At 37.4% G+C, this 23,697-nt stretch overlaps 1 protein-coding gene across 2 annotated transcripts; it reads right to left on the reverse strand.

Annotated features, from left to right (window-relative positions):
* Window positions 1-96: 96 nt before the first annotated feature.
* On the reverse strand, window positions 97-22,053 carry atg16l2 (ATG16 autophagy related 16-like 2). 2 transcript variants are annotated; one of them, XM_079482325.1, is made up of 18 exons: window positions 21,760-22,053; window positions 21,249-21,318; window positions 20,654-20,702; window positions 19,593-19,666; window positions 19,138-19,389; window positions 18,296-18,361; window positions 17,973-18,059; window positions 17,449-17,502; window positions 16,093-16,198; window positions 13,399-13,504; window positions 12,915-12,985; window positions 12,552-12,623; window positions 10,200-10,320; window positions 9,916-10,021; window positions 5,372-5,521; window positions 3,915-3,962; window positions 2,584-2,685; window positions 97-2,447 (listed from the first exon to the last, which is right to left on the reverse strand). In XM_079482325.1, the coding sequence occupies exons 1-18, from the start codon at window positions 21,872-21,874 to the stop codon at window positions 2,354-2,356; spliced, it is 1,743 nt and encodes a 580-aa protein (XP_079338451.1). In that variant the 5' UTR covers window positions 21,875-22,053; the 3' UTR covers window positions 97-2,353. The 2 variants fall into 2 exon arrangements, with proteins under 2 accessions (XP_079338451.1, XP_079338452.1); XM_079482326.1 differs by having other exon boundaries at window positions 21,249-21,343; window positions 21,760-22,039.
* Between the last annotated feature and the right edge of the window lie 1,644 nt (window positions 22,054-23,697).

Raw genomic sequence — 23,697 nt, forward strand, 5'->3', positions numbered from 1 at the left:
AAAGCGTGACGGACACAAATCTTGATGTTTTGAGGACGTGTTAAATGTAACAAAATAAACCTAGAATGAACAGAAAGTACTGTTAAAAGCATCGAATAAATCAATAAAAAGGGTTTTAATTTAAGGTTTTGATAAAACTATTACAATCATTCATCATCACGTAATCTGTAAGATGTGTTTTATTCAGCTGTGTCTCCTGTTACTGCATCATATTCTCCCAGTTACAAACATATAATGTTCCCTAAGATATGACGCTATCTGGTCCCTCTCGACAGCAAGATTGGTCAAGCACAACCATTCAACCCTGCTACCACTGTTGCACTCCACCCACCCTGTTACCCTTTAGGTTACCTAATGAAACAAAAACATTTTATCTTCAGGATAAAACAGGATGTACAGTATAAGCTTATCAACGACCAAAACCCACATTCAATCCTACAGACTACAGAACAGAAATTTGATAATAAAAAGGTGTTTCATGCCCAACTTTGTACCCCATTTGTGAAACATGTCATGTCTCGACACATCTCCACACAATTTATATTCTATAATTTCCTTTGTAAACAATAGACTTCATGGTCACAGTCAGTGGCTTCAACTCTGCAGTTTGGCTTGGTTGTAATTGCTTGTCTTGTCCGTTCACATAAAAACAATAGAAAATCTATATATTCTACAACATTATAAAAACAAAGCATTTTACAAAAATGGATGTACTGTTAACATATTATTATAAAGTTATTCCCTTATATTGATGCTGATTTGCATCACTGCAATGAATTCAGAATGCACTGCCTCTACATCCTGAAACACTGCGATCATGTAAATGTAGAAATATATCCTGGTCATGTTCTTTGTGAGACTGTAGTATAACAAGACCGATTCTTTGTAATGATGCGAATCCATGATTTCCGCAGCACTTTATCGTATAAACTATCACGAGCGAGGTTTTAAATCAATTTATATCAGACTTACAATACGTCCTGCATTAAGCTTTCCACGTGTCACCCGCACTTAACATGCAAATGAAGGCAGCGAATCAAATCACCAGGAGGTCTGTGAATCACGCTGGACTTTTGTTATGTCTGATGGCGGTAATTTGAGTCTTCAAAGTCAGTCAAAGCGGTGCGGTCTGATTCTCATCAGACGGAGCGCTCTTTTAAATGCTAATCTGAGTGTGCTTCAGAAGTGAGCATACTGGGTCTCTATGGCAGAACTAAAGAGTGTGGCAAGCTTTCCTCTCATTCATTTTTTAAAAGCAAGTCCCTTTATAATAAACTACCAGAGTCAATCCGGTATAACTGAGCATTACCCTGAGGCTGTGTGGAAATAGAGTATGTGTACGTATGTGTACTGTATATATACACTACCGGTCAAGCTTTAAAACATTTGAGTGAAATGTTTCTCATCCTCTTAAAAAGGTGTATGCTTAAATGTCTGAAATGAGTTACAAAGCTAAAAATATTATTTATTAAGTCGAAGAAACTAAAATGTATCTTTCAATATTATTTAAAAGCTGAAGAAACCTAAAGAAGCTGCCTGATAAAATGACAAGACGTGACTACACTAAAAATGCTAAAATATAACAAGTTTTTATATTTTGTCGCAACATAATTTTCATGGTTCCCTTTGTGATACAATACAGTTTAAAATTTGAACAAAATATAAATAAACACTTTAAAACTTTTGACCAGCAGTGTATAAATATCATAATAAACCAATGTCTGCGTGTTACAATATACATTATGCATTCTTATATGGGGCATTCAAAGTTACTTTTACACTTTTGTTCTCTGAACACTGAATTAAAGGAAACTGGCACATGCCACCCCTCTTGCTCTTAAAAAGCTGTTCCCATTTTGCTCATGTTTTCTTTTGATAATAAATCCTAGACGGCTCACCAAATGGTCCTATTTGCTAGGTTGCTAAGAATTATTTATAAGACGTCCTACACTGTAAAAAACAACATAATTTTACTGTAGTTTTTTAAAGCTTTCCAGTTATAATGTCCAAAAACTGTAATTGTATGGAATTAAAAAAAACGGTCAAAAAACGACTAAAAGGAACGCAAATGTACGAAAACGAAACGGGGAAAGCGTCATTTTAAAGCCCAACGTTTTTCTTTTTGTTACACACCCGTAATGATTTGCAAAACTGTTCCAAAACGAAACCCGGACACCTCCAATTGACATTCACTTCTGCACTTCTGTCCGTATGACAAAGCTACTTGGCCACAAAGACCGTTACACCACTAAGAGTCCTGTTGTCTGGTGTGAGGTTTCCCACCCAACAATGCTGTTTTGATGACGTCCCTGAGTGCACTCTACAGGAGGAGTTGTGTCGCCCATGTCAGGTATCAGACGTCACGCCAGAGAACAGCTCGACGGCTCGTGTCCACGCTTACGACATGTTCGCCTGACAACGACCAAGCCACGGCACTTATCGAAGCACTGAAAAAAAACGGTGGAAATATTTGATCACTTGATTTAAGTTTCCTATGTTAAATGTATTCTTTTGAAGGTAGAGAAGACAAGCAATGATAACGAAATGTAAACTTCCAACTAAATAAATGTCATGTTGCGTCACCTGTGCATGTCAGGAAGCCGTTTCTCCAGCATTCCAGAGTTCACTTTCCATATGTACACAGCACCGTCTGCAGAGCCGGCTGCCAGATAACTCCCATCCGGACTGTAATAGAAGAACAACAGGGATGTCATTTAAATATGCCTACATCCCATCGCCAACTGCTTCTGTCACTTTTGGTGCCTGAAGTCACGAAGCCTTTTACAGTCATTTTGCAATCATGACAGGGTGAATATTTGACTGTAGTAAATACACGCTCTGAATAACTGTGTGACGGAGTGACGTACGCTGTAGTTATGGAAAAAATGTTGAGAGATAAAAGCGTTGATGAATGCCAAAGGAACCATTAGGAGGCTGTTTGTAGCTTTCTCTTCCCTTTCAAGTGCACATGTCAGATCCAGCCGTGAAAAAAGACACCAAAGCCACAGTGCATTTTGGACTCGCCGTCTCCATGGAAACTGTATATGTCTACGCTGGGAGGCGCAGAGGCGCTAAAAGTCTCATCTGTAATACTCGTTCCTCATCTAACATCAAACGGAGCATGTTGCATTTATTTTCTGACAACGCGAGGAAATCTGTGGGTCAGATTGTGCATGGAGACGTCAACAACAATTGTTCGCTAGACGTGCAAGGGCTCTCTGTTTCATGATTTTTGATAAAACAAAAGGAGCAAAGCTTACAATTTTAAGGTTGGAAATTGAAAGCAGCTATTTTTGTCTTGAATGCAGCATCTTACAAAGGCCAGTTTTGTAAATGGACACATCTATTTTAGCCATGAACAAGTGTTGTGATAACATCTTTCATGAAGAGAATACATAAAAATGGAGTACAACAATACGGTTCTGCAAGTCGTCTAGGTATGCAATAAATATACAGAAGCCAATCCGTGTGAATTTAAGGGACCGAAACATATAAATCTGTATTTCTGTTTGGAAAAAAAACGCTTTTATAAGAGTTACAGTTCATTCTCAAAAAAGGACAGGTCTGACAAATCAACAATACATTTAATTGTGTCCATCTAGTCCTTTGTAAGTGATTGAGTGAAAATCCCAAACAAGATGTGATTCCGGCTAACACGCTAGAAAACACGAGTAACAAATGAAATGCATCTCGCCAGCTGCTTCTAGCCAGGAGTTCACAACCTTTTCCCGTTCATGAAGGTGGTTAGATTGGATTTTCTGTCACTGTGTAAATCCACAAGACTGTGAGGGTTCATTTAGATGGGAGAAAAGCAGCATGTTTCAGGGACCGTAAGCATCAAATGAGATTTTATATTACTGCACAGATAAACTTGATACTGATGGATGATTTGTGTCCTTTTTGTTTTGACTCACCTGAAGATGGCCTTGGTGCTGTCGCTTCCACATTTGAAGCCCTCCGCCCTAACAACGATAACACAGAGAGACAACTTCAGCTTCCTGCAGAATGAACAACAACTAAAGAAAGCGCTTGTTCAACATTAAAATTAATTTGAACCCACAATTTACTCACCCTAATGCCATCCAAGATGTTTATGACTTTCTTTCTATAGCTGGACACTGAACAAACTACACAAGTGACCTCGAGATACGTGAAGCCGGCGTGCCGCCAAGTAAGCATGTGGTTTTCTCACCTATTCATGTTTTTATTAAAAACATTTGTTTTGCTTTAGAATAAATTCATTATCTTGTGTGTCCAGCTGAAGATAAAGGTCATACTGTACGGGTGGTTTCAAAGCAACAACATAAACAAACGTTACTGCGCGTGCAAGCTTTTGTGACCTTAACTTAGATAGTTTCTGATAACAAGTAAAATAAATAACAATTGCATTAGCTGCTAAGTTAAAACTATGTCTAGCCGGTATTAGTCAGGTTTGCCGGTAGAAGAACCGTTCCTTGGCTAAACCTAAATGTGTCAAAGTTACACGACCCATTCAACAAATTGTTTATTTAATGCAATCCAAATAAAATATTGATATAAATTAATATTAACGTAAATTAAACAAATTAAAAATAGATATATTGTTAGACACTAGCCAGACCGATAAACAAACACAGACCGGACGGTGCATTTGGTCCAGGCGTGTCCATCAGATAAAAGCGTCTAGCATGAGGGTGAGTAAATTATGGATGAACATCCATTTTTGGTTGAACGATTCCTTTAAGTTCTTCTCCTTTAAGGTTTTATCAGTCATGTTCTGTTTGTAAAGATGACCTGGTTTCTTAAAAAGCTACAGTATATAACACTGTATGTAGTACAGATATAACATACTTATAAATATTGTACTGAACAGAGGAATCATTATTTTTAAACGCGAGTTAAAAATAAAATACTGGAAGTACTAAAGTGCACTTATGTTATCAGATGGCAATGCCATGGTACTTTTACACATGCCACGTGTTAGTCTAAGGTGTTTATCATAAATTACCATGATATTACTAATAAACATTAAAACCAATGAAAGATTGAATGTAATATATTTGAGTAACAATAGTTTTTTCTGCAATTTCGTGGATGTGTCATGTCGTGTATTTTTCTAATGTCTGGATTCTATCATCATGGGTTTAGTCAAATATAAACAAATGGTTGAAAATATTGGTAACAAATGAATTCTTTAAGAATTTATATTAACACACCCATGTATACTTTAACATGTTTTTCAGAAGCTGATACAGTATAGTCAACAACTTCAGTATCCCACCACGTCTATCAGTTTCAGTCTATCACACTAACATGCTCACATAATCTGCTATTCCAGTCGCATCTGTGGCACCTAGTAACAACGGCCAGGTGTGAGTTTGAGGATTTCTACCTGAAAAGCACCCTGTCGTTGCTGTTTCTCAGGTCAAGCAGCTGTAGGCTGTTATCTCTGGAGCAGCTGAGCAACTGCCTGTGATCTGGGCAGAGGTCCAGTGATGTCACCCTGCCCTGAAGAGCCACTTCCTGTGTGCAAGTCGCTGCCCTGGTGAATACAGACATACAGGAAATATTGAAATGAAATGCTGCTATATATATACATATGAAGAGTTGGGTTCCAAAATGACATATTTTTTATTATGTTATCATGTTTTAATTGTGTTAGTTTGCTGTAGAAGTTATTATGGCTTAAATCAAAACAAATCAACTGTAATTTTATTGATATTAATTGGAATGCACAATAAAAAATCATGATTTTTTTAGAACCAGACTATTCATATATATGCAACCTGCAATACAGATTCAGTATTCACTTTCTGAATGTTTTATGTATTTTTTCATATTGTTCATTGGCAAATACGTTTGACACAGGGTACAGCGATGTTGTTAAATGAGACAAGCAAGACAGATATGTCATTTCATTTCAAGCATCATGATGCTGGGGATTAATCCGCCTGAAAGTCTAAGATCTGGCAACAGCAGTGCTCTCTAGAGTCTTCAAGCAGATTGATGTCATGATGATTTGTCTCACGACACTATGAGTGATTGACTCGTGAAGACAACGGAGGCGACTGCAGCTTTGCAGACTAAGGGTTATATATCTTTAATATTCCAAAAAGAAGATATTTTGAAGAACGTTGATAACCACACAACACTGGCCCCCATTGACTTTCATTAGATAAACACAAACAACTGAGACATTTCTTTTAAATGTCTTCTTTTGTGTTCTACCGACATTAGAGTTATATTGCTAATTTGAACAACATAAAGATGCGTACATAAAATACTTTTGTCGGGTGAACGATCCCTTTAATACAGATTAAATATCATTGAAACTGTCACTTAAGAAATAAGAACCAAACGGTCCAAATATTGAATGATAAGAAACGCAGATGTCACAATAAAGCTCAAATCCCATTACAACAAGATGAGAAGAGAGACAATTATGTGGGCTGACGGTTGCTAGGAGACAAGTGAGCACTCGGCTCCTTGGCAGCTGAAAGCTGCGGTTGCTGGGAGTGAATGAGACATGTCAAGGACTGAGCCGTGGTGTAAATAATGCCTCTTTTTTATATCTCTATGCCGTCATCTGTATTGTCCGTTACGTTCGCCGTCGTGCTTTGTGACCCACGGAAACAAAACAAGATCCTTTATGTTGTTATTTTACCCGTCTCATTCAATCACAGCAATCAAACCCCACCTTGATGCTGGATAACATGGGTTACACAACAAATGTGCTGTATTATTACTGGGACGATTCTGCCATTAGATGATGATTTCCAAAGGACATTTATTAATAAAGACCTGCTGCAGTATGACGTAAGAATTATGCAACGGCATTGATATTCGGTAATAAGGTATATAAGCTGATGACATCACTGTAATTAATAAAAGACTTTATGTCCGGTTTAAAAAGGTGCTGGTTTACCTTTGTCACCCAATGGATTTATACTTTTTTATGACATTTTTTGACCATTTGTATGTTCCACATGTCTGACATAAAAATTTTTTACTCAAAAATAATATTTGTGAAAATGGAATTTGCATTTGCGCTTTTTCTTCGTATCGTGACTTGTATCTTAGTGAAACGGCTTCTGAAATTAAAAACAAAAGTAGGGCGGGGCTTTATTTTGCCCTTCCCTTTTTGATCGGTTTGTTGTAAGTTGGGCCTGGAGGGGGGGGGGGGGCTAAAAATGCCTGGCCATTGGACCGTGAGTACAGTCATTTACCTCTTTTTTGATAATGACGTCATGTGGAGAAGAGTTGTTGTTGAGAGATAAATCATTTATAATAATCACTGCAACACTGTGTAAAACTGTGTAGAATTTTCCGGTTTGATTTCATGGGGACTTTAAGATCCCAATCTGTAACTTCATCGTCTTCATCGTAAACTCTGTTTGAATTAAAAAACTGCAGGTTTCTTTACGTACTTTACTACATTTACGTGTGTTGAAGTCAAAGGATGTTTGATTATTAATTATTATTAGCTGTTAGGAAACAGTTTTGAACACTTGCTCAATAACAGATTGGTGTTTATAATTTTAAGGCAAGACAAAAATTGTTGACTGTATAAAGAAGACAGCTTGTTTGACTTTACAACAAAACTCATGTGTGTGCCGCTCGTATAAAGAAGACACGCCTGACTTTATATACCTGCGAAGCTCTGTCTGTACAGATGACACACGTCTTGACACTTTATAAATAACTAAACTAAACTAAACTAAACTAAACTAAACTAAACTAAACTAAACTAAACTAAACTAAACTAAACTAAACTAAACTAAACTAAACTTTATTATTATAATTAAAACTAATAAATAAAAATTATGTTAAATTAAAGCAAAACTACAGCTAAATCTAAAACTTAAACTAAATTAACATAGTTTTCCCCTTCCAAAAAATACAGGAGCAGCTTTAATAGAATCCAAAGGATCAAACATTCAGCCTAAAGACAAAATCACATCTGTAAAATGAATTTCATGCGGAGCATGACAAACGCCTTTGAGCGAAAACTGTCAACCCACATGAAAGAAGTTCTGTCAGTCTGAGGGAGTTTGAGGAGAGACCAATCTCACGCATTAGCACCAAAGCGTAAACATGCTGTCTTTCACCGGCGATGACACCACACACACCTGAGGCTACGCTTCTTTAGCTGGTCATGCTAGCAGGACGTGTGATGAACAGTGAGTACTGCTAATTCAAGCACTGCCAGCTGGCTTCATTATTCACATTAAACTACAAAACAAGACGTGTGTGACGTGATGTGAATGCACTACAGCGATTAAGACATTTATTATGATGTGACATTTTCTTGATTGGACACATTTACACGCACAACAACGACCTGATTGTTGCCAACAATATGAGAAGGGGATCAACAGGATAAATCCTGGTTGTATATGATGGAAATGTGCATTGAGCTGTTAAAAATAAAAGAACTCACAGAGATACGCAGAGTTTTATACATACACTCACCTAAAGGATTATTAGGAACACCTGTTCAATTTCTCATTAATGCAATTATCTAATCAACCAATCACATGGCAGTTGCTTCAATGCATTTAGGGGTGTGGTCCTGGTCAAGACAATCTCCTGAACTCCAAACTGAATGTCAGAATGGAAAGAAAGGTGATTTAAGCAATTTTGAGCGTGGCATGGTTGTTGGTGCCAGACGGGCCGGTCTGAGTATTTCACAATCTGCTCAGTTTCTGGGATTTTCACGCAGAACCATTTCTAGGGTTTACAAAGAATGGTGTGAAAAGGGAAAAACATCCAGTATGCGGCAGTCCTGTGGGCGAAAATACCTTGTTGATGCTAGAGGTCAGAGGAGAATGGGCCGACTGATTCAAGCTGATAGAAGAGACTTTGACTGAAATATCCACTCGTTACAACCGAGGTAAGCAGCAAAGCATTTTGAGGCGGATGGGCTACAACAGCAGAAGACCCCACCGGGTACCACTCATCACCACTACAAATAGGATAAAGAGGCTATAATTTGCACGAGCTCACCAAAATTGGACAGTTGAAGAGTGGAAAAATGTTGCCTGGTCTGATGAGTCTCGATTTCTGTTGAGACATTCAGATGGTAGAGTCAGAATTTGGCGTTAACAGAATGAGAACATGGATCCATCATGCCTTGTTACCACTGTGCAGGCTGGTGGTGGTGTAATGGTGTGGGGGATGTTTTCTTGACACACTTTAGTGCCAATTGGGCATCGTTTAAATGTCAAGGCCTACCTGAGCATTGTTTCTGACCATGTCCATCCCTTTATGACCACCATGTACCCATCCTCTGATGGCTACTTCCAGCAGGATAATGCACCATGTCACAAAGCTCGAATCATCTCAGACTGGTTTCTTGAACATGATACTGAGTTCTCTGTACTAAAATGTGGTGGAACGGGAGCTTCGTGCCCTGGATGTGCATCCCACAAATCTCCATCAACTGCAAGATGCTATCCTATCAATATGGGCCAACATCTCTAAAGAATGCTTTCAGCACCTTGTTGAATGAATGCCACATAGAATTAAGGTAGTTCTGAAGGGGAAAGGGGGTCAAACACCGTATTAGTATGGTGTTCCTAATAATCCTTTAGGTGAATGTATATATGTACAATATATGCTATAGTTCAGAAGATCCGAAACACAAAGTGTGAGAGAAACAGGCTTTGAGGATTTGATGCTTCGCATCATAATTGAATTGAATCGTGAGATGGCACCATCCTGTCTAAGTTGGCAAGGGGTGCGTTTCCCAAAAGCATTGTTAGCCAACTATGGTTGCAAGTTCCGTCGTTTCCCCAACATTGCATTTTACTATAGTGGTTATCCAGCGAGTTGTTCGGAAAACACAACATAGTAATTCTTGATATGTCAGACTAAATAGATTAATTACAGGACTGCTTTATTATACGTGTGCCGCTGTCATTTCTTTGCTCTTACCTGCTGTCCCAGAAACGTATTTTTCTGTCATAATGGCTGCTGATGATAAGGTACTCCGAGCACACAACATCACTACAGAAGGATAACACTTCAATGGTTTGGATGCCTGGACGATGTACAAAGAGAGTAAAAAAATCCTAAATTATTTCTAGAGTTGTGGTTAATACTGGTAATCTGGCATTTCACAGGGAATATAAAGTCACATGTGTTACGACAGATGCAAAAGATACCTCCATATGCATAACTCTATGCATAGAAGTGTGTTTTGTGTTTGTGACACGTACACGCTGCTCGCTGGAGGTCCCAGATCCTCACAGTTCGGTCGGCGCTGCCCGTCACCACCTGTCTCTGACTTTTCTTAAATCTGGCTGCTGTCACTTTACGAGAATGACCGGTCAATGTAACCTGAAACGACACACAAAGGCTACGTTATAAAGAGAGAGTAACGTAACGAAACCTTACAAAAAACTGAATAAATACAATTTTGCTTCAAGAAAAAAAAGCTTATTTAGATGTTGTTTGTATCAACGCAATTATACAGTATATATATATATATATATATATTTTTTTTTTTTTATGGACAATTCCATATTTTAATAAAGAAATACTCTTCTTTACTCTTTCTTAGTATCCACCTTTTTCCGTGCCATCACCGTGAGTAACTTCCTGTTTGATGTGCCACACTTCCGTTTTGTATTTGTTACTATGTTGGTGGACATTTCTGTTATTGGTTAAAAATAAAGTTTCTCGAAAACGTTTTGCAGGAAAATGGCTGTCACAACAAAGGCTGTTATTGTACACAAGACAATAATGAAACGTGCCTCCCGGCCGGAGTTTAATGTCATCATCCCAGTAGATGTCGCTGTCCAACTTCTTATGGTGAGAAACAAAGTTGTTTTTTAAGGTCTGGGTTAAAGACTCATGCCCGTGCGGCCACTGTGAAATAATTTAGACACTGCTCTTTGACATTATGCTGCTTTAAATGACATTAAAGTATTATAGCGGCAGATTAAAATCATTCAATCTAATGGGATCAAGCGGCGAATCGGAAAATCTTATGCATCAGTCGACACGCACGGCATAATGGGTAATTTCGCGCATTAAAAAAAAGGTGGATAGACTCATTCTTTATAAAAAAGTTATATCTATTTCTTTTGTTTTTGGTGTCTGTGACATGCCTTTTATTTACCCAAATTATAAGTATTTTGGGAAGATATATTTACATACATGTTACATTAGGAGGTCACTGTATCTCTTGTGACTTTAGTTTGCTGTTATGTTTAATGTGATCGATCATTATCATCTTAATCCAGACACACAGTAGGAAATTGTTCTTGAAGGATTTTCTCACTGCTTTATCAGGACGAAAGCAGACATTATTGTTGTGTACTTATATATTTCTTTGCCTTGGCAATGTTAACAGTGATGTGTGTGATTTTTAGGAGGATCTGTTGACAGAAATACATAAAGAGTTTACGATATGTTTTTTTACGTTAGAATGAGTTATTTCTATCTACATACACCGGCTTACATGAAATTCGTCGTGTTGTTTCTACAACAGCCCTACACAGACAAACTGCTCTACAGAGTGGGTTTCCTAAACACATTATCTCCCTGTCAAAGAAGCAAAAAAGAGACAACATCTTAGTTCTGTGTCAGCCACCGCAGTGCCTCGAAAGGGCGGGGGATTCGCAACCTCACAGCTAGAAGTCGCCAAATTTCACGCCCTGGACTATTTCATTCGGCATGAAATGGAAGTAGCGATAGCTTTTATTTCCATATTGTGACACATCCGAGTGAAATGGCTTCTGAAATGAGGATAAAAGGTGGGGCGGGACTTGATTTCGTTCATCGAGAACTGCCAACAAAATGGGGTAAGATTTGAAGAGAGGTCGGAAGTGAAGAGAGGTCATTTCGAGGGGGGGAGGAGATTAACGTTTTTAATTAAAGATTACAAGTCCAAGTCAATTTTTTTTAATAATTATGTTATAAATAGGAATAATAAATACTGCACCACTGTGTAAAACAATTAGAATTGACATTTCATGCCAAATTTGTCCAAGTTTTCCATAAACTGCTTTTATTTGTGCCTTGTATTGATGTCCACCTTTCTGTAATGTTGTTGTTTTTTCATTTAAAATAACATAAAAACTGTCTGTTTTGATTATTTGGTGACTATTGAGTTCATGTTGATGTTTAAATTTTCATTTAGTTGTCATTCGGTATTATCCTTTGTGTTATATCAACAACAACCCCTTTTCTAATTCATTTCTATCTTAAGTGGACATTACAATGTACTGCATAGTAGGAATGACCCATATTAAATCGGTTTGTTTCAAAATACATTTGGCAGATTCTGTAATACAATGTGATTTACAATGCATTCAATGTAGATTTTTATTGAACCCGTGACATTTGACCTACTCCACCGTCTGAGCGACATGAACACTGCATTCTGCCCCTTAAAGGACATTTTATTGCACTGTCATGTAAAACAGGAAATCTAAGCAGGGAAAGCAGCAAACATCTATAAAAGTCTCACTGTAATCTGTCTCATCGTATGATGCTCTGGTGTAATTCAGAGAGAAAGGCCCACACATGGGAGGTTTGGGTGGGTGAGATGTAAGTTCTGTTACCTTGGGAACGCTGTCATCCAGCTTCCAGAATAGAGCTGACTTGTCATATGACGCAGCTAAAATCCAAGTGCCCTGATTGAGAAGCACAATGACACATCCCACAATGCATTAGAGGAGAAACCACAGCACCATGAACTGAACGGTCTTACAGGAACAATGTCTAGTATTACTAATACAGACACTTAACAGCCCAGGAGCTCTTAAAGCTTGTTCATACACACTATGTAACACTTGATGGATTGATCTGGAACCTTTTCAAGATCTTATTCTCTAATACAGATCAAGAATTGCTACAATAAAGGAGGAATTGCTTATAGTGTCATTTATTAGTACTTATTGATGTAAATTGTGATAGTATGTTACCGTAGGGTCGAATTCAATGCTGGTGATGCCTTCATTACTTCCATTTAATGTTCCTCTGTTCTGAAGAGTTCCTGTCAAGACACTGAAGCATGTTACAACTAACTCATTCATATTTAACATTTCCTGTAGTCTGTGTGCGATAGTTTAATGTTTCGATTCTAATGTTAGAATTCGGACAAACCCCAAGTACAAGAACAACAGTCACAATAACACATGCTTTTAACATGTTACTAAATTCAGAGTACTTGAGATCTTTTTCAGTAGAGTGACATCTGGTGGTGGTTACAAGCAATCACATGTTTATCAAAAGCCAACACTTTAACAGCGTTATAAAAAATAACATAAATAAATAATACAATTTAGAATTCAATTGAACAATATTTTAATTAAATAAAAAATAAATAATGAATAGAATTTAAATTAAATTAAAAAATGAAATGAAATTAAATGAATAAAACAAGCTTTCTCCTAAATTGCATTGTACCTGCTTCAATGTCCCACAGTTTGATAACTCTGTCAGTGCCGCCTGTAGCCAGCAGGCTTGAACGGGTGCTGAACCTCACAGCGTTGATTCCCAGCTCATGAGCGTCCTAAAGAACATTTATGGATCAAAAATAGTGTCTTTAAAGCCTATTGATTTAGATAACTGCACTGAGACCGACACATTTAGAAAACGAATAGCCCAGATTAACAGCTAAATAACATGTTATTCAAAAGATCTCAGTGGCAGTACCATGGCACAGTGATAGTACGTAACACTATTGTATCTTACAGTACTTTGATGCAGTATATACTGAAAACTGGTTTTAAATGATTACCAAGTTCATGAACCATGATGTTAACATGATATTATAATGAAAAGAATATACTTGATCCCTTCTCTTTTGAAAATAAACCATGGGTAACATAACCAAGTTTTTTTGCATGTAGTAAAGCGACAGTAACCACAAATACAGTATGGTCTCACCTCAATGCCCAAATTTTAATTCAAATTATAATTAAAGGGATAGTTTACCAAAAACAATGTTATTCACCATCAAGTTGTTCTAAAGTTTCTCTATATTGAACACAGTACAAGATATTTCGAGAAATGTGGGAAACCAAACAGTTTTGAGGCACCATTGACTGCCATAGTAGTTTTCTTTTCTTACTATAGTTTTCATTAGTGCCCCAGATCTGTTGGGTCACAAACATTCTTCCAAATATCTTTCTTTGTGTTCTGCGGAATAACAACATTTCTACAGGTTTGGAACAACTTGAGGGTGAGTAAATGATGACAGAATCATTATTTTTGGGTGAACTTTCCATACGTTTTTATATTTCACAACATACAGTAGTTAACCCCATTCACACAGACCGCCGATCCCAGAAAATTGCAATAAAATTCCCAGAAAAGTGCCTAGCTGTGTGAACGCTAGTCCCGGATTGATCGGAAAAGTGATTCCGGAGAGGGGACGTAGTAACATTACCGGTATCAGTCCCTGTGCAGAAACAATGCCGAAAAAGCTGTGTGCTGATGATCTGTTGCAAAAATACTGGCAAATATTTACTTTGCAGCGTTCTGTTATATTTTTTCATTAAGGCTGTGTGAATTTGCACCGAACAAGCCTGAACACTTTGCTTTTATTTATCTTCATATGACATTTTACATGTATCTTATATTTGGCGTAAGCTGGTTGGGCAAAAGCCTAAATTCTTGTGCCTCAATGGTCTTCGTTGTTCTGCATTTACCATTAAAAAATATGAATTAAAAGGTTTGTTTTAAAACTGTCGACTTTGCAAAAAGCAACAATATATGCTACAGAATAATAAACCAAAAATATATTTTAAAGGCCTATTTGGCGCTTAATAAAGGAAGGCACTATTTAGCCACCTAAAAACACCTGAAGGAAACATAACATTACAGCGCAGTATATTACATCACGTGTCTTTATGGGATGCGTGTAAACGAACGCACAGATTAAAGAACAATCTCTGGCAGTGTGAATGAACAAAATCTAACCATAGAGGGACAAAGTCTGTGTATTTTCAAGGATCTCTGTGTTTTATAGTAGTACCAAGACACCCAAAAATCCATGGTGGCCATGTCATATCCTTTACAGAATGTCAAACGGTAATACCACAGAATATTGACATGAATATGTAATTATATTGAAATGTACAAATGTGTTTTTAACGTACTCCATGGAACTTCAAAAAAAGAGCAAAAACATAACACAATTGTACTTTCTAATAGTGTTACAGTGAGATTAGGCATGCATGCCATTATTGTTAATGTAACCGTGTCTCATTTGAGGCAATTTATATTTTTACCTCTGTAAAAATATTAATTTTTGTGCTTCCTGTTTTTTTTTTATACTAATGTGAAACTGAAAAAGAGAAATATCCTTTTCTACGGTGTGGAAACGATAAGAACGAGCCTTGAGTGATGATATATGCCAGTAATGTATCACAGAAAATCCAGCAAATTTGAGATGTTTCCCTAATCTCTTTCTAAGGTTTGAAGGGGGACAAGAACTGTAATTGGACATCAACCAAATCTAGAATGTGCCAGGAACTGCATGATAACCAGGAAATCAGCTTTGACATTATCTTAATCTGAAGAGTTAACTCCTGTCCATATCACAGGCTGCGAGCACTGGTTCCTGGTGTTAGCTATTCAAATGAAAATGGCCGTGTGAATAACCGAGTGACTGCACATAACAGAGCGGCAGTGTGCTACATAAAGACACTTTCACAGATACACACACAGACGCTTTGTTTCACAAGACCCACACCATCCATAGACCACCAGTTACTTTCTATTTTCAAGTCATATCTTACATCACTTGCCATTTTCTTTCGTATATAAAATACTTAAACTACGTTTTATTATGTGCCGCACCTAAAAGCAATCCCATACGATGAATTACAGCAACGTAAAAATATAAAACGTATTCAGGAGCTTGATTTTTAAACTGGAGATACCTAACGTATGGGTACATCTTATTTTTTCTTCATGTTATCAAATAACTGTTTCGCCATCAACAGGGAAAATTTGGTTCCCATTTCACAATCTTTGCTTTACAAGAACAGAATGAAAGTCATCATGGAACGCACACATCATTGGATCTTGTGAGAATGATGAATCATGTTATGGGGAAACTGTGTTGATGATGTTGAATACAGTAACACGCACCAGTGTATAGATTGCCTTCGTCGGGACTCTGGCAGCCAGACAGACACTTATCGGTATATAATGATCTTCATCTGAACTGCACACTGATCTTCCTCTGATCTTTCTCCTGGACACAACACAGACACACAAACACAAGGTCAAAACTACTGACATCACACTTTAATAAAAAAGCCAGTGGCAAAGGGAAATGTCATATGACACATGTTAATGTTTTTATGTACATTGAATACCTTACATACTTTTCAGGGTCGGGTAAGGAAGAACCCAATCGCAGGCTGCGGTACGTAACACAAAACCACAATGGGGAGCAAAACAGGACGAGTACGAATAAAAAATAGAAACAAAAGACTTCCCACGAGGGGGCAAAAACAAGAGCACAGGGAAACTAACAAGACTAAGACTAATGCCGAGTTCACACTGCATGATTTTGACCCTTGAGGGAAATCGGTGCTCGTTCACGTGAGTGAAAATCACGCATTGTGAATTATCGAAGACGTGATCTGAGTGCGCGACTTGTCGCAGAAACATGTGAAATATAGGCATGCTTAATATATGCACCTGTCGGCGACTCAAAATCCTGCTGTGTGAAATAGACGACTGCAGAATTCGTAAGTTGCAATAAATGTGCAAAAGTGTTAATATACAACTGACACAAATCTGGCACCTATGGGTTGAGGCGACATACCTGCTCGATTATAACTGGTCAAAGTAAGCTCTGCTTCAAAGATAAAGCACTTCTCCCAGCATGTGTTAAGCAAAGCATACCTCTTTTCTTTGCTATTTGTCAGTTGCACATTGTTACGATTGAATACTTGATTGAATGTGTCCTGTTATAGGCACAGCTGAAGGCTTAGAATTCCGGTGTTGTATATATAGCCTTTCAGAAGCTTAACATTTTATTGGTCTAATAAAAAAAATGTATTTGTCACATTTGTTACAAGTTACATGTCCGGCGTGGTGCTTAACTCTCACATGAACATATTTATCGACCATAGGATGAGCGTTTAATTAAGCGCAAATGTTCTCTGTCTGTTGTTATGAAAATTAGCATACCTCAACATTGTTTAAATTCTATTTAACTAACAAGGGATGATAACAATGGGCAGGTGTGGGTAATGAGACACAGGCGTTTATTGCATTCAAAGTGTAATTGACAATAAACATAACACGATCGTCTATTGGTTAGGATGCTAATATAGTTATTGTCATAGTTTCTCATTAAAGTGATTAATTGGTGTGAACAGGTCTTTACGTCAATACGGGGTAAAGTTGATACTAGCCAACTAATGTATGGCACAATAAAGTAAGTAATGTTTGTTTCTAAAAGGTATGATTTGGCGTGTAATGAAAACTTACTCAAAAAGACCTTTGAGAGAGTTGATGAAATGGGGGGATGTAGCTGAAGCAGACCTGAGAGTAAAAAGACAACAACAATAAACTATGGGTACAATTACTGTATATGAACAATGTGGGTGTTTTTCCATGCCCTGTCTTACAGCGATTACGCTAAAGCATGTTCATTCGTGTAAACAACAGTTTTCTTTTATAAGCGAAAGGTCGTACACAGCACATAAGTACAAACCGGCTGGAACACACATAGACTCCTGTACCTTTACTTTGTTATTTTATGTAAACACCATCACTGCTGCTCCTGTTGTTTATTAACATGCGTGTCTCATGTGCATTTCTGTTTATATCCACATACATCTATTCTGTGTTTTTTGGTTGATAATGAGCTCATTTCTTATAGTTATCTGTGGATTGTTGTCCTTCACTGTTGATACAATGAACCTTTAACATTTCTTTACAGCCACTTTCAATTTCTACTAGTGTCTGAAGATGCCTTTAATATAAAAGTAATACAAAGCTTCTCCTTTCACCTTATAAGGGGTCTATGGGATCTTTGCAACCTCTCTGAAGTCTCACATTTTGGTGATGGTGTTGGGGGTGACATATTTCCAGACTCTCTAGACAAAAAGAACACAGGAATGATGAAAGATGACGCCAGTTTTCCAATGCAACGTTGCGTTCGTGTTGACCTTGTATTGTTATTTACTACAAAGCCTTTGTCAATCTCAAAGCAAATGTCATGCTATTCTTTTTGCTGGAATAATTTGTGGGAAAATATTTATGACCTGATTATTTCCACTAACCATTAGTTACACGAAACCCATTAAATGAGAAGCAGTGTCGGTATACTTACTCAACAACATTGACTTTCTTACAGGCAGCCATATGAAGCTCTTTGTGTAGACTGGCTTCTCTGGCCCTGTAATCAAAGAGGATGTGGTGTGAATGAAATGAGCAGAATTTGCCTTTAGGATCATGAAAAAGGATACGAAACTACATTATTTTCCTAAACCACAAATCATTATTGTTTGCTCGGAAGAAATCACAGAGTCAATGGGTCTCTTTCACTAATAACTCCATATATTATTTATATAACAGAACTTTTTCCGTCTCAATTCTAAACAATCGAAACACTTTTGGGCCACCATGGTGAGAGACATGTCATATGAGATGTGCAAACCGTGGGGTTGGCAACCCTGACTGACATTAACATTTGCACAGTTAGCGTATGCTTAAAAGAGTAGTTCACCTTCAAAATACAAATTCTGTCAGTAGTTACACTCTTGTCATTTCAAACCTGTATGACCTTCTTTCTTCTGCAGAACACAAGAGAAGACGTGTTGGTAACAGAACAGCACAGCACCCCACATTCACTTCAATTGTAATCAATTCAAGCGAATGGGTGGCTATTAACAACATTCTTCAAAATATCTTATTTTGTGTTCTGTGGAAGAAAGTCAAGCGGGTTCACTACTACCAAATTGCCATTAAAGCATACAAACATCGATGAAATGCCAAAACCTAAACATTTCACGATTCATATTTCAAACCATTCTGCAAAAAACTTAAGCCCACCACTAATGCAGAAAACACAGATTTGTGCAGATTTCACATGGCCGCCCTTATATGCATTTATGATGATGGTACATAAAAGGTTTTTGTCGTGTAAGATTTGTATCCCATCAGCCGACTGACCTCACTCTCCTCTCATTACGATGGTTCATGCGGAGAGCAGCCTGCTGTTTGGGTCGAATCATGAGCTCCAGAATATCCGAACTGCGGCTCTTTTCATTCCTATAGGTACTGTCCATGAGCCGGTGCTTCTCCAGCAGCGCGTCATAGCTCTGTTTCAAGAGACGGTTCGCTTCCTTCACCTCTGCCACACGATCCTGAAGAGTACTGTGTTCGGATGTCACATCACTGAGATGATTCTGAACCACATCCAGCCTGATCACCAAACAAAACCCTTCATGAATAAGCCAGATCTATAACACTGTCAATCTTAATTCATTTTGGAATTTGGTGATACATTACACACTGTTCTGCAAAGCAGAGCAACAAAAGCGTATATTAGATTTTTTTAACTGCGGTATGGGAATGATGTGAGCTACTGTGTGTGACAGAAACAATGAGAGAATAAGGAGATTTACTTGGAATGCTGTTCATCAAGTGTCGCTTCCTTTATCTGAATTCTCTGCTGCAGTTCCACCACTTGGTATGCAAGCTGAAGGAAAAAAGATTAGAAAGCCAAAAAGAAAATCCATTTTAAAGGAGACGTGCTACTGTATAAGGAAAAAAACTCAGTCTGCTTGTTTATCCTATTGAATGTATTTTGTCAAATGTAAAACAACCTTTCAGTGCAAATGCGTTTTTGACAGTTGTCAAGATGGGAGGGGGACAACAATACTGATGGAAGGCAGATATGAATCAGGTTTTTTCACATGCTTCCTCCTAAACTGATCTCGGAACAGCTTTGGCGTAGTATCAAGAAATGTTAGAACTGGTTATGCCTGAAATTAAGACTACTATGATCTTTACCAAGATGTATCTCCCTATTTTGAGTCCTATAGCTACAAGCAAACATTCACTTGGTTAAATTTGTGCTTTGAAACAAAATTATTTGCAGGATTATTTTGATGACGAGACAATGAATGAATGAGGCATTTATAAAGCGCTTTATAGTCTATTGCTGCACGCCCAAAGCGTTTTACAATCATATGAGGGGGGTCTCTCCTCACCCACCACCAATGTAAGAGTTTACTTTGCACTTATGGGTTTGCTGGTGGGCATCTAAATGCTTGCAGGAGGAAACAACAGCAGTCAAACTTGTAAACATGTTTAGTGAAACAAGTGACAACATGCATATAGTGATAACAATCCACTGCTTAAGGTGACAGTTCACCCAACAATACAAATTCTGTCATCATTTACTCACTTTCAAACCTGATTGTGAATTCCTTCCTTTTGCAGAACACAAAAGAAGATATTCTGAAGAATGTTGTTAACCGGCACCCATTCACTTGCATTGCATTTGTGTCCATACAGTAGAAGTGAATAGGTGCCGGCGCTGTTCTGTGACCAGCTTTCTTCAAATGATCTTCTTTTGTGTTCTGCTGAAATAAGAACGTCGTACAGGTTTAAAATGACACGAGGGCGAGTAAATGATGACCACCTATAACCGATATCGTATAGAGTTAAGGTCTTCTCTTACCTCACCAGTGGTCGTCTTTAGAGACTCCAAAGAATCCTCAGAGGAGGACCTGTGTGGACCGCAAAAGCAAATCTTAGAGATCTTTGTCAGATCAAAACACAAAAAGATCCTGTCTGAACACATTTAGGATGATGGAACGGCTCAAATATTCATACATAAAACTAAAGTACTGTGGTAGTATCAGGATGGTTTTAGACGGTTTTGTTGCATACATCATCGCAGACAACGACGACCTTATAAATACCTTATTACCTAAATAACTACATCTATGTACCATGGTATTTACACGGTACGACAATCTTTTTGACTTCAAGGCCCACGCACAACAATATTTAAGGCCTCTTATTAACAAATTCTACCCAACGAAATATTCTTGATAAAAACACAAATGTATGTCTTCACTTTCAGTTTTTTTTTTGTTTTTTTATGTTTGTTAGAAGATGTCGAGGCTGTCTGTTGGACCCCGACCCCTGGTTTTAGAAGCACAGCTTTACAAAATATCATCTTTAATAATCCCAGCAGTTGGCAATAACTCTTTAAAGTAACAATTACGTGTTACAATTTACAGTTTAACACTCAAATGTTGTACAGTTACCTTGTCCCTGTTCCCAGAAATCCTTTGGTTATAAAGGCTCTTTGTTTGGACTTCTCCTGCAGAATGTGATCTATGTAAAGAGAAACCATCATAAACTAGTGAATGAAAAAAAAGAGGAAAGATGTCAAAATAATGTTTGCATGCACAAGTGGTTCAACCATTTACAACCTCCTACTTTTTAAAGCACACACACATTTTCAATGTTTTTCCATAATACCTTTCAATATTATGAGTATACAGCTGTGCACATGTTTCTTAAATTATACATTTATCATCACACATATTTGCCAAACAGTCTATGGACCCAAAAAGTGAACTGAATTCTAAATAATGTGTAAATGATAAAACATAAGCATACACGTGTAATATAACAACAATAAAGACAATACATTATATGGAAATAGTTCAAGTACCAATACGCACTAAACAATAACACAATATCCAAATGACATGCGCATGTCCAATGATACAGTTCTATATATAATAACAGCATTAATAAAGCTTAACTTACATGAGTTTATGATATCCTGAAAAACACTCATTTGCGTCATGTTGCGATGTTTCAGCTGTCGGATAATGTGACGCTTCCAGGTTTCGTTCTGTTTAAAGTTTCTCGACGCGGCCATGATCTCACAGAAAAAAACACATTAACAACCGTCGGCTTTCCGTCATCTGGAAGTCAGAAATGTCATAAATGTGCTTTTCGTTCTGATGAACGTGCAGGAAAGTGGAACGAAGTCATTTCTGGTGCAGTTGTGCGCGGCGAAACGCGACGCGTCATTTCTGTGGCTGGCTGTAAACGCATGGAGGAACGCGCGTCACGGGTACTAAACTTTTTTCGCAACTGCGCAGACTAATCAAAATCTGACAATGGGGTACCGCGAGAGAGAGTAAGTGAGACGGTCAATGAGCAGCTCTCGCGGTAATTCCAATGTCAAAAAAAGGCTGCGCAGCGCTGCATGAAGCGGAAGAAAACGAATCACAACAGCCTGACTAAAATGGGCGTGGTGCGCTTGTTGTTTCAAGTGATTCATTAAATGTTATTTATGTATAAAAAACGGATAACTCCGTTTTTAACCTATTCAGAAATCACGTTTTTTCATTGTGAATTGCGATTAATACAAACTGCAGTTGGATTGGTTTGATTGGGTAATAATAACTACACAAATACAGTTAACTAACACAATAAAAACCTGATAACATAATACAAAACATGATTTTTGTTTTCTATCTGAAAAATTAGTGTTTGCCATTAAACTCATAAAATATATTATGTAATGTAAACATGAATATGATATTATAATGTCAGGTCAGGTCAAAGTCAAGTCAAGTCAAGTCAAGTCAAGTCAAGTCAAGTCAAGTCAAGTCAAGTCAGCTTTATTTATATAGCACTTTCGACAATTTTCATTGTTACAAAGCAGCTGTACAAGAAAACATTGACTATAAGCAAAACATATACGGTTATGCAAGTCAAAACACAGGCCAGATGGCATTCAATTAACCATGATTTAACTCCGTTAACCAGAATGAAAAAAAAATTAAAAAAATGTACCACTGTCTATATCAGGGGTCTCCAACCTGAAGAGATAAAATCATCTAGAGGGCTTCTTGCTGATAAAATACTTCCACACTACTTTAAACGATGCGATGCATTATTGCGCCGCCTCTCAGGATCAAATTTAGTTTTCTATCTCATATTTTTGCACTTGAATATATTAAAGCTTAAAATATTGTGCTGCTAATAACACTTCATGATAATGCAGCTCTTGCATGATCGGTACATTGTTGTTGAGCCCTGTTGGGCGGGCACCACTGGTCTATATAGTGATACTGTTTAACCATCATACAGTATCTGTAGGTAAGCTGTGTAGTAAACATGTAATAAATGTATCTTCAATGTATTGGACGTGAACGTTAATAATATAATATATATGAATAAAGATGACCAGACTTTTGAGGGATGATATTTCTTTCAATAACTCAAAGGCGTAGATAATAGTAGGTTTCCAGTTCTATGTAAACTCCTTAATCGTTATAATGTATTAAAAATGCAATACAAAAAAGATTACAAGTTAAAGTGTACAAGTATTTGTTGTATTAGTAAGACAAAGAAACTTAGATATAGGCAAGATCAACAGAGACTAATATTTTTCAGCGGCAAAGCTTTGCCTGCAGGAAATTTAACCACACTATAGTACACGAAAATAAAATATACGATATTGTGTGCATGCGCTTCATAATTATCATTCTTGTCTACTATCCTACATGAGCATGTACGTACTCTTCACTTCATAGTTACGATGAAGGCATTGTGTGAAAAAAAACAGTGTCAATTTTGATCAATAAGTTATCACATTGCCATTACTCTCATTAAGCGTTTCTATGAGACAAGTTCATTTTTCCTAAAGTGGAAAAAGTCTTGTTAACAAAGAGAACAACAGCCATGTGA

The sequence above is a fragment of the Barbatula barbatula genome (genome assembly GCF_947034865.1).
Source record: "Barbatula barbatula genome assembly, chromosome: 19".
Lineage (NCBI taxonomy): Eukaryota > Metazoa > Chordata > Actinopteri > Cypriniformes > Nemacheilidae > Barbatula > Barbatula barbatula.